The sequence below is a fragment of the Chamaea fasciata genome, unplaced genomic scaffold (assembly GCF_029207755.1).
Source record: "Chamaea fasciata isolate MVZ Bird 193981 ecotype frontalis unplaced genomic scaffold, bChaFas1.0.hap1 SCAF_1, whole genome shotgun sequence".
In the NCBI taxonomy this organism is placed as follows: domain Eukaryota; kingdom Metazoa; phylum Chordata; class Aves; order Passeriformes; family Sylviidae; genus Chamaea; species Chamaea fasciata.
In genome coordinates this window covers 13,306,988-13,319,896 of record NW_027094086.1, presented here as the reverse complement: position 1 = coordinate 13,319,896, position 12,909 = coordinate 13,306,988, and the positions used below count along the sequence as shown (strand labels likewise).

General features: G+C 37.3%; 1 protein-coding gene across 1 annotated transcript in view; it reads right to left on the bottom strand.

The window, feature by feature from the left end:
- MRPL13 (mitochondrial ribosomal protein L13) overlaps positions 1-12,909 on the bottom strand; it is a 29,635-nt gene that overhangs the window by 4,883 nt on the left and 11,843 nt on the right. The window contains exons 5-6 of the mRNA XM_066176753.1: positions 10,370-10,456; positions 9,927-10,048 (exon numbers count right to left, since the gene is read on the bottom strand). Of these exons, the coding sequence (XP_066032850.1) occupies positions 9,927-10,048; positions 10,370-10,456 (209 nt within the window). The remainder of the gene's footprint in view (positions 1-9,926; positions 10,049-10,369; positions 10,457-12,909) is intronic.

Genomic DNA, 12,909 nt, shown 5'->3' with positions numbered 1-12,909 from the left:
AAAATTTACTACACAATCCAGACAACATTTCAAATAATATTTTCTCTTCATTTTTATTGAAGAGAATACCTCTTCAAAACTACGTATTTTAATCCAAACAACTTTGTTTCTTAGAACTTCTAAATGCACTGGGATTAGCTATAACAATAGAATTTGTAGTTAACATTGCCCTTCCTTTTCCTTCCAAAAGAAGTGACACACCTCCCTAGTTTCTTCTACTGCATGCTGCTGATAAACAGCATTTGAAAACATGACCTTGTCTTCCTTCAAGCTCAAAAACCCTGGTTAGTCATCTCTCCCCAGGCAATCCCTACTCACACTGCTTTGCTGTTATACTGCATTGACTGAGACTTTTCAAAGTAAGTTTTATGAAGTCAAATCTCATGAAATTGTTACAGTCATCTGTGTGCTTGCAAGCCCGTGTTAATGACTGCTGATGGTTTCAAACCTGCCCCTGCTGAGGAGTAAGACAGTCAGTGCTGCACAAGAAGTGACCTGTCAATACCTGCTCTTGACTCAGCAATGCACACCTGGTGTGGAAGCTCTGTCTCAAACTGCAATTTTCTCTTTACCTGTGGGCACTCTTCTCACCATTGGAGCACATGACCCGGAGTTCCCTGGAATTTCTGCACTCCCAGCAGCAGTAACAAGGAGTGTTCAGAAAGGATTTACTTTTGCATCAGCACTGCAAAAGGTCAGTGCCTTAAGGCTAACTAATGTGACAGGCTAATACAGTGACTGAGATGAGAGCAGTTGTACAAGAGCAAAATTTGAAGAGTATAGGCTTAGAATTCTGTTAAGATTTTACTGCTTCCATGAATGAGAGAAAGCACTCCAGATGCATGAAAACCCCCTTAAAACTAATGACCATCCTGTAGGAAAGGCACATCCATCTCTTGCATTCACAGTTTGTACAATACTATTATTTCTATTTCTATTTCTATTTCTATTTCTATTCTATTCCTATTTCTATTATATTTCTAAATTTAAGGTCTGGTAGGATTCTCATTTGCACAGGTTATTCATCAAAAACAAAACCAAAAAAGTATGGGTCTGAACTCGCAGTTATCAAAATGTTTTAAGAGTAACTCACCCCAGAAGGTTTTAGGTCTGTGGCTACTATGTTAGCCTTTTATCCAGCAGCCTTTTTTTCCTACTTTCCCCCATCCTGTTTCCTGAACAGTGCAGTGTTCCCCAAAAGGCTGAAGGAGTCCTCAACATGACTGTGTAGTTTTACAGAAGCTCCCCCTGACCTTTTTACACAAGTTTCAAGAATTTTAAGAAACAACAAGGATAAAATCTCTCCAAACTTGGCTGAAAACCTAGAACACACAAAGAAATAACTGGCATTAAAGTACTTCTAATCTACCCCTAATTTTTTAAGTACTTAACAAGTGATATCCAGTAGCTCAAAAAGGTCTCGTTTAGGGCAGTTTAAAAACTACACTTTTGAACAGATGACAGACTGGGGAAGACTCATTAGTAAAAGGATTTGTGGACTGATCATGCCACTTAGTTACTAGTCCTCAGTCACTCTTTGATCCTATTACTCTGTGCTGGCAGGCACACTCGATCTGTATTACTGTGATGCTCTTCTCCAAAATTCTGGAAATCACCATCACAAGGAATGTGGAATTATTGCTAACTGATGACAGTTGTCTGCTTATGCAGAATGATTCTGTGGCTCATCTTTCATATCTGCTCATTAAGTGTAACAGGTGGCTTTTGGCCTTTTCTTGTAACAAAAGGTTCCAAATAACTTGGTTTTGTCTAAAATTAGCGCACAATTCACACAACATGAAATTTGCTGTCTGCCTGGAACACATTTTAAGGTCATCTTATGAATAAACTAATTTTGAAATTTTGAGTATTTAAGATTTGTTTTTATAGAAAAAACTTCAACACAGAAAAGATTTATTGTGATTTCCAAAACAAGAGGAATGTATGTATTTTTCAGGAAAACTTTGCAAGTTGTGCCAAAGTCAACAGCTATTAGGTAAGGGGACTATAGCTAAAGGGGATTTCTGAACACATTTCATCTTTTTCCCTAACCACACTAGTAAATCAAAACCCAAGGATCAGACATTGCTGTCTTTCCCTGTAAAATCAAATTATGTGGTTATATCCAAACATCAACAGTTTGGTGCTGGGGGAGAGGGGGGAGAAGAATTAATTCTTCTACTCAAGGTGTACCTATTATCCCACGGTAGCTCTATGCCACTGGTAAAAATAATTAGTCAAATAGCTAATGATATTTCAACTATCACTAAATTTCCAGCTCACACTGTGGCCTATTGCAAACCCTCATTTCCTCTGCTTGGGGCACAAGGACGGTTTCCATGTTAGTGTTGTTGTTGTGCAGACTGCTGTCTTGCCTAAAAAGCACTTCTGCAAGTATAACTCGTTTTGCTTGGAAAACAAACCACAGTAACAGAAGCTGCATTTTGTAACCAGAGTAAGAAAATGTGATACTGCTAGGACAGCACAGCCATAGTGACTAATCCTCTTCCGCAGAAACAAAACTTAAGAGGTATATTTTGTGGTCGTCAGCTGCAACTTGTTTGCTTTTTTTCTATATAAAAGTAGCACTTGTTGTAATTTTTAAAAGGGTCCCTAAAGCAAGTTATCTGATATGCATTTAGGTACTCTTAGTGAAATGAAGAATGACTTATTACAATTTAAAATTAAGTGGTTACAACCTTAGTTTCTGTAAAAACAAATTTAGCAAAATTGATCTAAGCTTTTTTAAACTTACTGTAATTCCCTGATATTGACCCTGCTTATATGAATTCTGCCTGGAAAAAAAATTAAGTTAAATCAATGGAATATATATGTAAGTTTCATCTTGTTAAGATGATGCTTTTTGAAAAGAGAAGGTTTCTCTTTTAGTGATATATTCTGCTAAAACCTGTAGGACTGTATACAGAGCAGAACTGTACACTTGGCTATGGACAAAGAATTACGCTATTCTTCAAATAAACAGAGAACTGGGTGAAGGAATGGCGAAATACTTTCCAGACTTACTGTCAGCCACAGAAGTGAAAAAAGGAAATCTAGACATCTATAAAAGAGTGATTAAAAATTAATCTAACTCTAATTTCATCTGGGCAAGTAGTTCAACAGTATCACATGCAACCATTCTTCTATTCATTGTCAAATTTCCACTCATTTAAGTTTCCATTCTCACATATGAGATAAACAGGTTTGAAGGGAAGGGGAAAGGAGCTTTGAAACTTTGTTTTTCAGAGCCTCTTCAGAAAGTTCAAGTAAAAGGGCCAGTTACCCAGTTATTATCTCTTACCTTCAACTCTTGTTTTAGAAACAACCTAAGCTGCCCCCAGGTAAAAGGTATGAAAATCGGTAGCGCTCATCTGTTTTAGGCATGCCAGAGAAAAGCCAGTAATTGAATTCAATAGGCTGAACAATCTGAACATGAATGTGTTGGATTTTTAAGACGATTGAGTTACTGACCCTTCTTGATTAGCGTCCAGTTGCTGCCTGCAGCTAAAACCTAATGTAGAGGAGAGCAATTTTCTTCTTAAGTATCTCTGGCTTTTTGTCCACAGGAATTTAGATCCAGCTCTGGTAGTCTGAAATCTGAGACTTGGTTACTTCCAAATCTTATGTTAAAAGAAATGCAACACAAAATCCTGAGACATTTTATGCCCTTATTACTAAAAAAAAAAAAAAAAAAAAAGTTACCAGTGATAGTTCCTAGATTTGACTGGGGATTAATGATCCCCAGTTAGTTCATGTAATTTCTACCAAGAGGCGAAAAGGCCACAGAAGATGAACTGCCAGAGGGACTCCTCAAAGAGTACATTGGAACAGAACTGGGCTGTATTGGCAGAATAGCTTTTTCCTGGTTTATACAGTTTGTTTTTTAGGAAAAAGTAAGATTGGCAGCAGTCTTTTACAGAAGTTTGTGTTGGCCAAGTCTTCTCTCAACACTGCTGCATGCTAGCCCTGCTTTATGAGAGACGAGCACTCAAACTGGAGGGGCAGTACTTAACCCAAGATAAAAAACCATGTATTACCAAGTGAGGCATAATATAAAACACAATACAAATCCCAAGAAGCTGCAGACACACTCTACAACTGAACATGAACTAAGAAAAAGACTGGAGAAATTTAATTTGGTACCAAATTTTTAAAGACTAATGAAGAAACTTGACATGGTCCTTATAAAAATATTTCAAGACCTCACCATCTTTAGAGATGGCTTTATGGCTTTCCCTCTGCTCTTCTCATGGTAACTAGAGTGACCACTCCAAACATTTTTCCTTTATTTTACCTCGTATTTCATTATAGGGAAAAAACACCCATTTTATAAACTTAATAAAAACTGCAAGTTATAATTTGTACCATAGGACATCACTGGAACTACTCCAAATGTAATTTCTCTCCACAATATAATGTGAAGTGTCTTTTGTTGTTGGCTCCTCATGAAGTTATGTGAAGCAATTAACAAACAAAAAAACCTAATAAGCCCTGTTAGCATATTGCATATATAAAAGTACTGTTTATAACATCGTTTCAGACACATGAAACCAGGATATCTCTGGCTTCTCCTTCTGCTCAGTAACTACATTCCAGAAATAATTTGTGTAACTAAAAATAGAAACTTGCACTAGAAATTGTAGAATTGTGCAAGATGAGTACTGCTGCAGATCTTCTAAGAAAATGGTGGCTGAGAGGATTTCTTAACCCCAAAGCTCTTCTATTTACCAGTGCCCACAAATTTGTTTGCTGGGAACACGACAGGCAGCTTCCGGTTGCCTGAGTCTGGCAAGGCTGGCTTTAAGGACACAAAACTGGGGAGGAACTGGAAGTGGCACAGAATATGTAAAAGGATTATCAGAGCCACATGCAGTTCACAGGCATCCAATATGTTTGTGTTTCACCACCTAAAAACTTTCCTGTCTGAGAACACTGTGATTTTCTGCTTTCCAAGCCAGAGTGTTGCTGACTCACTTCCAGAAATCTGTGTGCCATGGCATGGGGATGATACGCAGTGTCAGTACTGGGACCCTGCCTAACCCATGCTGCTTGGCTGGGACAAAATCATGGCTTCGGACCAGGTTCTGCAACCCCCCACCTCAAAGCAGGATGTACAGATGGGGGCAGAAATCGGGGAAGTTACTCAGAAATATAAACATTAAGAAGGTGTTTCGTTTTCAAAAACCAAACTGCAGAGTTTACAATATATCACGTTTTAAAAACTTCAAAAGTGTAGAAGAACTTGTTCCCCCAAGGACAAGTAAGCAGCTGTCTGGCCCAAGGGGAGCTTCTAGGAGGGCTGGCAGTGAACCAGGCACTCAGTCTGCTCACCAGCACCAGCCCGAGCTCACTCTGCAACCAGACAGCCTTGCGTTCTTAAGGGGAAACTCCCAGGAATGCATCCATCTCACTGGAACAACACAGGGCTGCTGTTCCATATATCTGGTAACATTCTTATTTAAATACTTCTTGAAATACAATTTCCTGCCTTTAAAACTGTCTCAAAACATATATATACCCAGACAGTTAAACAACTTTCAAATGGAATATAACAGAAAAATTTGCCCATGAATCTGATGTATCCTTGCTTTTATGGAACAGAACTGTTTGCTTAGTCATGTGTGACTGGTGAATTCTGTGATGATTTCTGTTTAAAACTCATTTAAAAGACATACAATCTGAAATTTCAAACACACTTGAAATAAAGGTTTCATTCAAAATCAAACTCTGTCAAAGGAACTAGTTTTTCATCTTCACCTTGAAATATGTCTGGAACAGACATCATTTACTTTCCTGTATCTACAAAGTTTTCCATCCTACTTACTTTGGACCTCTCCAAGGAGGATCTAAGTTAAGAACCTCTGCACAAGCTGGGAAGTCAGTTGGCTCTGATTAGAAATAAAAGGAAAGAATGCTGGAAGAAAGCTTCTCTGACTAGGAATATTCTTTTAGTTCTCCACTTTCATGGAGCAGGATCCCTCTTGATGTCTCGTCATGGTGGAAGGAGGAGTGATGGGAAAGCTCAGCACTCTGAAAACCAACTGATTTGCTGGGTTTCCACGCCTGTTCTTTCCTTAAAAACTATTTTTCTATTTTAGTGTCCCACTTACATAGTGTGTCTTTCTCTGTGGGGCGTCAGTCTCCAACTACCAGCAAAACAGCCTTTAAAGATCCCTCTATAGCAACACATTTTAATAAAAAGTGTAGCCAAAACGTCCAATATCATTAGCAGCACTGAGAAAGCTCTTCACATTCCAAATGAAAATTTACATTATTATTTCCAATTAAAGAGAAAAAGGGTATTTTGCTTCTGATATTAGTAATTTCTTACATAAATTCAGCTATTTACATTCACTCCCTATTATCTATCTTTTGTCTGGTTTATATACAGCAAGGTACATTTATTGAGTATAGGTTTTAATGTAACACCTTAAAGAATAATTTTCTACTTATAATTGTGTTCATCTGTATTTATAGCCTTACATACCTTTAATCAAGCTCTGCTTTTCATTTGATCTTTTCCCTTAAAGCATACAGGTAACTTAAAGGGCTAACATCTTTTTACCTAATAACTTTTTTTTTTTTTTTCTATAAAAAGAAGATGAACCACTAACACTACCTCCCTCTTAAGTCCTCCCTTTTCTAATCAATCTCAGAGATATTTCATTCCCTTCTGAACATCTACCCTTTGGTAAACAGGTTGGTCATCAGGCTCAAAACTTCATGGAAGATAAATAATAATTAAAACAAAAAGTCATATAAGGCAGGAAGAATTATTAAAATCATCTGAAGAAAAAAAAAAAGAGTTTAAAGCTTTTCTGTGTCCTTCATTTTCTGGTTTACTGTAAGGACTGCTCATACTGCGTGGAAGCTATCCATGGGTTCTGCAGAAGCTCACAGATCCAAGTCCACAATAAGGCTTTTTACATCCCAAATGCAGAATGCAGGGGACAAGAACAGGCTGCTCATTTCAGCACTGTGTGTTCTCACTCAGATTTCTAAGATCCTAGTACAGAGTAATTAACAACAGCCCAAGGAAAAGCCAAACAAAACTAATGAGATTAGCAACCTATGCACTGGGTTTTTAAAACACAGTTTATTACAATATTAACCTATTTTACTGTGTTTGTTTACTTTCCCCGTATATAAGGAACCATATAAAAAACTATAAAAGAACCATATAAAGAACCAAATAACTATATAAAATATAAAATAATTTGCATCTGAAAGGACTACACTCAAAGAGGAACTAACTTCAACATGACATCAGGTTGCTCAAGAATTGTGCAGTGAGTTCTGAGCATCTCCAGAGCTGGAGACTCCACAACTCCCTGGACAGCCTGTCAGCTGAAAAGAATGAAATGACAAGGAACCCAAACAGAAAGTCAGTTTGGCATTCTGAGATACATGTACATTTCTGCAATATTTGGATTTTTACAAAACAACTCATGTTCTCTTTACGTTTTCGCTTCTGAAATCATTTTTGTGCCAGGTAGTTGTTTCTTCAGTACATCTCTGATTATCAGATGTATGCAACAGTACTTTAACCTAACTCCTCTTTGGTTTTTTGAACAAGGCTGTCCATTTTTGACTTCTCTTTAAAAGAATATCTGTGCTATCTACTTCTAAAAAGAAGAATATGTAAACGCTTATATTTTTGTTCCTTCTCCAGTCTTTCACAAGAATGTTGTAATAATGCAAGCACTACTTCTTCCACGGGTTCACATACTGAAAAAGCTCAGAACACAGATTCTATTACCTCTGCATATTCATACAGCCTTTCTTTTAATGTGTTTGGTGCAAAGCTGTCTATTCTCAGACACTCCAGTTGGCATTTTAATCAGAACAGTGACCACTATGGTTCATTTAAAGTCCTCTTTTACAGATCGCTGTGTTTTACTTATCACATCAGAAAGTCATTTTACCAAATTTTCTCAATTCTTTATCTTTTATTTCCCAACTAAGCCCTCCTCCCACTTGCCCCAAAATCTGAATGCCAGAGAATCAAAATACACTTTTTCCTTCATTCAGAAAAACATTATTTTTTCCACTACTTCATATTGGAAACTCTTCCCAAGACCAGAACTGCTAAAACAGTGAGCTGAAGGTTAAATTAAAACTTATCTGACACCAACAATGGTCTGGTTGCAGGCCAGGACAAGAACCAATGAGCCCTGCAGTTTGCAGAGGGATGGAAGATAACCATCTTCATTCCTACCCCTCTGCTACATCTTACCAGTTCCTGAGAGCAGAAAAGCAGGTGGGACAAAAGTCCAACACAGCACGGGTTAGGGATGTCTCCAGGCCTTTAAATGTGGCTCTAGATAGAATAGTTGGCTGAAGGGAAACTTCTGCCCCAGTCTCTACATTCTGAGCATTAAAATTCTCCCAAACTCTCATTTGTTTTTCCCTACCCCACCCACAGCCCACTAACTCCACTTCTCTCTAGCATTCTCTCACTCATTTTAGATCCAGTATTGTTCCTCTCAGGCCCACCTATTCCCTGTTTTTTCTCACCATAATACCCACTTGAGCTCCCCAGTCCTCCCACCGGAAAAGCACTATGATCCTCTGAGGTGAAAGCCTCCAAATCTGCTATAGGATTTCTAAGGCAGTTGCACTCCCCAACCCCCATAACTGGCAAGGAGTAAAAATATTGTACACAGAGAGCAATTACCAGCAATCAATCCAGATGAGACTGCAGAGGAGACAAATATTAAAAAAAAAAAAAGGGATGCTTATTTTCTCTGTGCTTTGAATTTCTCCAGAGGGAATGGTTCCAAGAAATTATGGGAGGGGAATTCTAAATGCAGTGGTGTTCTTACCTGCAGATTTCCCCCAAGGGTAATATGCTGACATAAAGATATTACAAAACTTAGTTTGACAGCAAGGACTAAATTAGATGGCACCAAGTTTATTTGTCCTCTGCCACACACACCTGTGAGTCCACACAATTAAGGTGGCCCAGCCCTAAGGAGATGAACTCAACCAAGACTTTGGTGATGTGTGGGAACAAAGAAATGCATTCTTAAAGCTCTGCCAGCACAACACTATTTCCTTTGGCAACACAGATACTCCCAATCAGTTAGCTAAAACTAAGTGCCAGCTCCTCATTCAAGCTAAATTGTTGAGGAGAACCTTAATCAGTTTTAATACTAAACACAGCTACAGACGATTATAGCATACCATACAACAGGACAGGCTTATCAGCTTTACTGTAACGTACTGCAGAATTCTGGTCAGTGGTGCAGAAACTAAACTTTAGGGCTAAGCCACTGAAATCTCACAGAAACCAGGAGATCTCTAGGAATTTCAACTCCATTCAGTAGTGAGGATAAAAGCAAACATAGCAATTTTTATCACTGACATAGGTTACAAGTTAAAACCGATCTCACTGTTTCAGCTCAGAAGAGGGCGTAATGTATTTGCTGAATTCTGTTTCCTACAACAGAGACTGTAACACAGACGTGCCTCCATTACACAGAATGGATGGACAGACTTATTTTACTATTGTCTAAGGTGAGGAGCCTAAGTACAAGTGATTTTTAGTAAGCTTTTGAAAATTTACAAACCTGAGTGGCATTTCCATTGGCTATAGATAATAGTTATACATTATAGAGCACATACAACTCAAATCAGGTAATGAAGGTTTTTACTCTATTCATTTTGATGAAGCAGAGAGTTGAAAACATGATTTTAAGTAAAGTTTTGCTTATTAAGAAAAACAAAAACACAAACCCAAAACAGAAAATTGTAGCAACCATTGCTCTTTGCTTTAATGATTTCCTCTCCCTCAAAAAAAAAAAAGAAAAAAAAAAGACATAAAGAGAAGGATTACTTCTTTTTCTTACTAATAATGTGGGGACCTACATAATACATATTCAGTAAATGTGTCCTCTTAAAAAAAAAAAATCTAAGATACTTACGGAGTCCAAACCTTCGGAAAGGCAGCAATTTCTTCTGGTGTGTATTCGTCCAACCTCTTGGGGACTGCACGTGGCTGAGGAATCTCTTGTAGAAGGTTCTTCTCTATATCTTCTGGAATAACCTGGGACAGGTGAGAATAGTCTTAAGTATCTGACTGTTTAACAAACAACAGCCCTGCCCACAAAGCCAGACCAAATTTTTTTAACAGCACTGCATTTTTTATGCCAACTGTTTGACCTAAGTACACCAATCTCATATGTCTTTAACCTCACAGTTCCGTGAAATAATATGGAAAACACCCAACTACATATAGACACATATAAAAAAATGCAGTTTGATTTTTGTTTTAATTTACTTACTTATGACATGAGTGCTATTGTTAACACACCCTCTTCACCTCTTTATAACACAAGGACAAAAATGTATCTGCATGACTACTCACATCTTCAGGGAACAGGTGTAGCCTCTGCATCAGAGTTCTTCTCTGAAGGTTTTTTGGAAGCATTCTATAAACAGCCAGTTTGACAATCTAAGGAAAGGTGACATAGTAACCAATAATCAGGGAGGTTACTAATAACATGAAATAGGTTAATTGTGTTTCCCTCTGTTTACTCCCTTAATCACTGAAGCTCTTAGTCATTTTCAGGCCCAAGAATTCTGACACCACATTCAGAAGGTGCTCTACACTTAAATTTAAAAAAAAAAATACTTACTCCTTGTCATATAAACACTTATTTTAAGAGCCACGTAGAAAATTTCAGCTTAGAAAGTTAAGAGTTATATTTAACATTGTGGATGACTGCATATGATCATTCAACTTCAAAGAATTGAGAAGCTTGTGGTAACTCCACATTGCATTGCACATTCACATACACACATTGTTTGGGAAAAAAATGCCCTATCAAATTTGCCAAGTGCTCCCAGCAACTAGTTTAACAGTGTAATTTATTGTGTTTAAAGCAGTTTTATAATTAATGCTTTGTACCTTCAGCAAAGCAGACATACTAAAACACTGCCTTACGAACTTACTATTTATATTTATAATATATTCCCTTTCTATTAGTTCCAGATGAACAATCTCAATTCTAAACATCAGGAACAAATAGAATTTGTATATCCACTCTAGGTGATGCTCATTGTAAAGTAAACAAATTTCAACAGGACTTTCTCTTGGACTGTAGTAAAGACGCCTTTTATTTAAATACAAACCAGATTGTTATGGACTTCATCCAGAAGGGGAACATTTGCAAATGTAAAACAAAGCACACAACTGTAGGAGACAAAAAAGGTTTCATAAAGGACAGCAGAGCACTTAGAGCTAGATCTATGTGCAACTTTGTAAGTCAAATGTTTGTTCCAGGACACCCGGATATGAACTAGCTCCAAATCAGAAACTACCCAGGCATGCTTAGGGCAACATCAAGCTCAAGCCAATAAACCACACTGAAATGCAGGGCACTAAGCACAAACAAATCTCACAGGCACCTGGATATTTTCCAAAGTGTATTGAGCAAAATGGCTTCTTTATATAAAATTAACTAAAGGAATTCAATTGAAATTTTACAGACAGTCATCTAGTTCCCAGGTGGAACCACATTAAGATAAGATTTTCAGGCGTTGTGCAGCCAGTATCATAGATCTGTGGACAAATGCAATAAATCAAGATGACAGCAGAAATATATCAGGTCATATAGATTAATACACAGTTTTGATACTTTCTCTAATAAAAATTAATAAGCATGTATTAAAAAGCAAAGATGAAAACTAATGCTTTCTAGGGATAAAAACTATTCATGCTTGTAGAGCAAACTAAAATTGATTTAGGTCAGTATACTATGTACTAAGACAAGAGCAAGGCAGAAACAGAAAATGAACCTTCACTAAATACTAAAAAATCACGTGAGATACTACAACAATAAAAGAAAACATAGAGATATTAACAGCAGCTCATATGAACAGCCCTTTTATAATTAACAATTTTAATTTCATGTGCTTATTTTCCTGTCTATCCAGCATTTTTCCTTATTGTCAATGAAAGATCAAAATGCATCAGATCTAAATGAACAAATCCTGAGACTTGACAACACATTGGCTGTGGGGATTATTTTCTTATCTAGAAATTACTTTTAACTTCAGATTGTGTTAGAACCAGTGCTGATTTCTTAAGACTAATAAACTGTACATACACACGATCCAATGTATGATCTCTGAGCTACAGATACACAGAGCTAGTAATTTAATGATTTCAGTCCAATGAAAAGAGACTTTAAAATACTTTAATGAACATTTTATTAATTATTCGATTTCTTCAATGTTCATGTTTGATTTTTGATCTTCCTCTGCACCATGTGGCAGAGACATCTGCTGAAACAAACCATTGAGGTAGAGCAGGTGGTCTATTTTGGTTGCAGGTACTTCTGATTAGTGACTCTGTTCTGAATTTTTTTATCTAGATTACAAAAAGAATAGCTCAGTAGTAAAAATGTGCCGATTAAAACAAATCGCTTTTGCAAAGAATGACTGATATATATACTCAAGTTTTAACGATGAAGAAATACTTTCAATGTTGTGTACAGTCACTGCAGTACTGACAACCTCACATTACAACAAACTACCATGAAAACAGGACTTAAAGAATGATAAGGGATAATGAATGACCATAGACAACTGTATATTCAATAACAGTTTCTGCAGTTATTGCCTAAGGGCAATAAGCACAATCTAAGGTATGCTGCGGGACATCTACTATTCTCTATGCGGTTTAAGAACTCATTTGCCTTTCCATGCCTCCTCACACATGCAAGTTCATTACCACAAAATCTGGAACAGAAAAATCGGTTCATGTGAAGCACAAACCATTTTTTACTTCCAGGCAAACTACAGTACCACAGAGTGGTTTGGTTGGAAGGGACCTTTTAAGGTCATCCCATCCAACCACCTGCACTGAGCAGGGAAAACTTCTGCTAGACCAGGCTGGTCAAG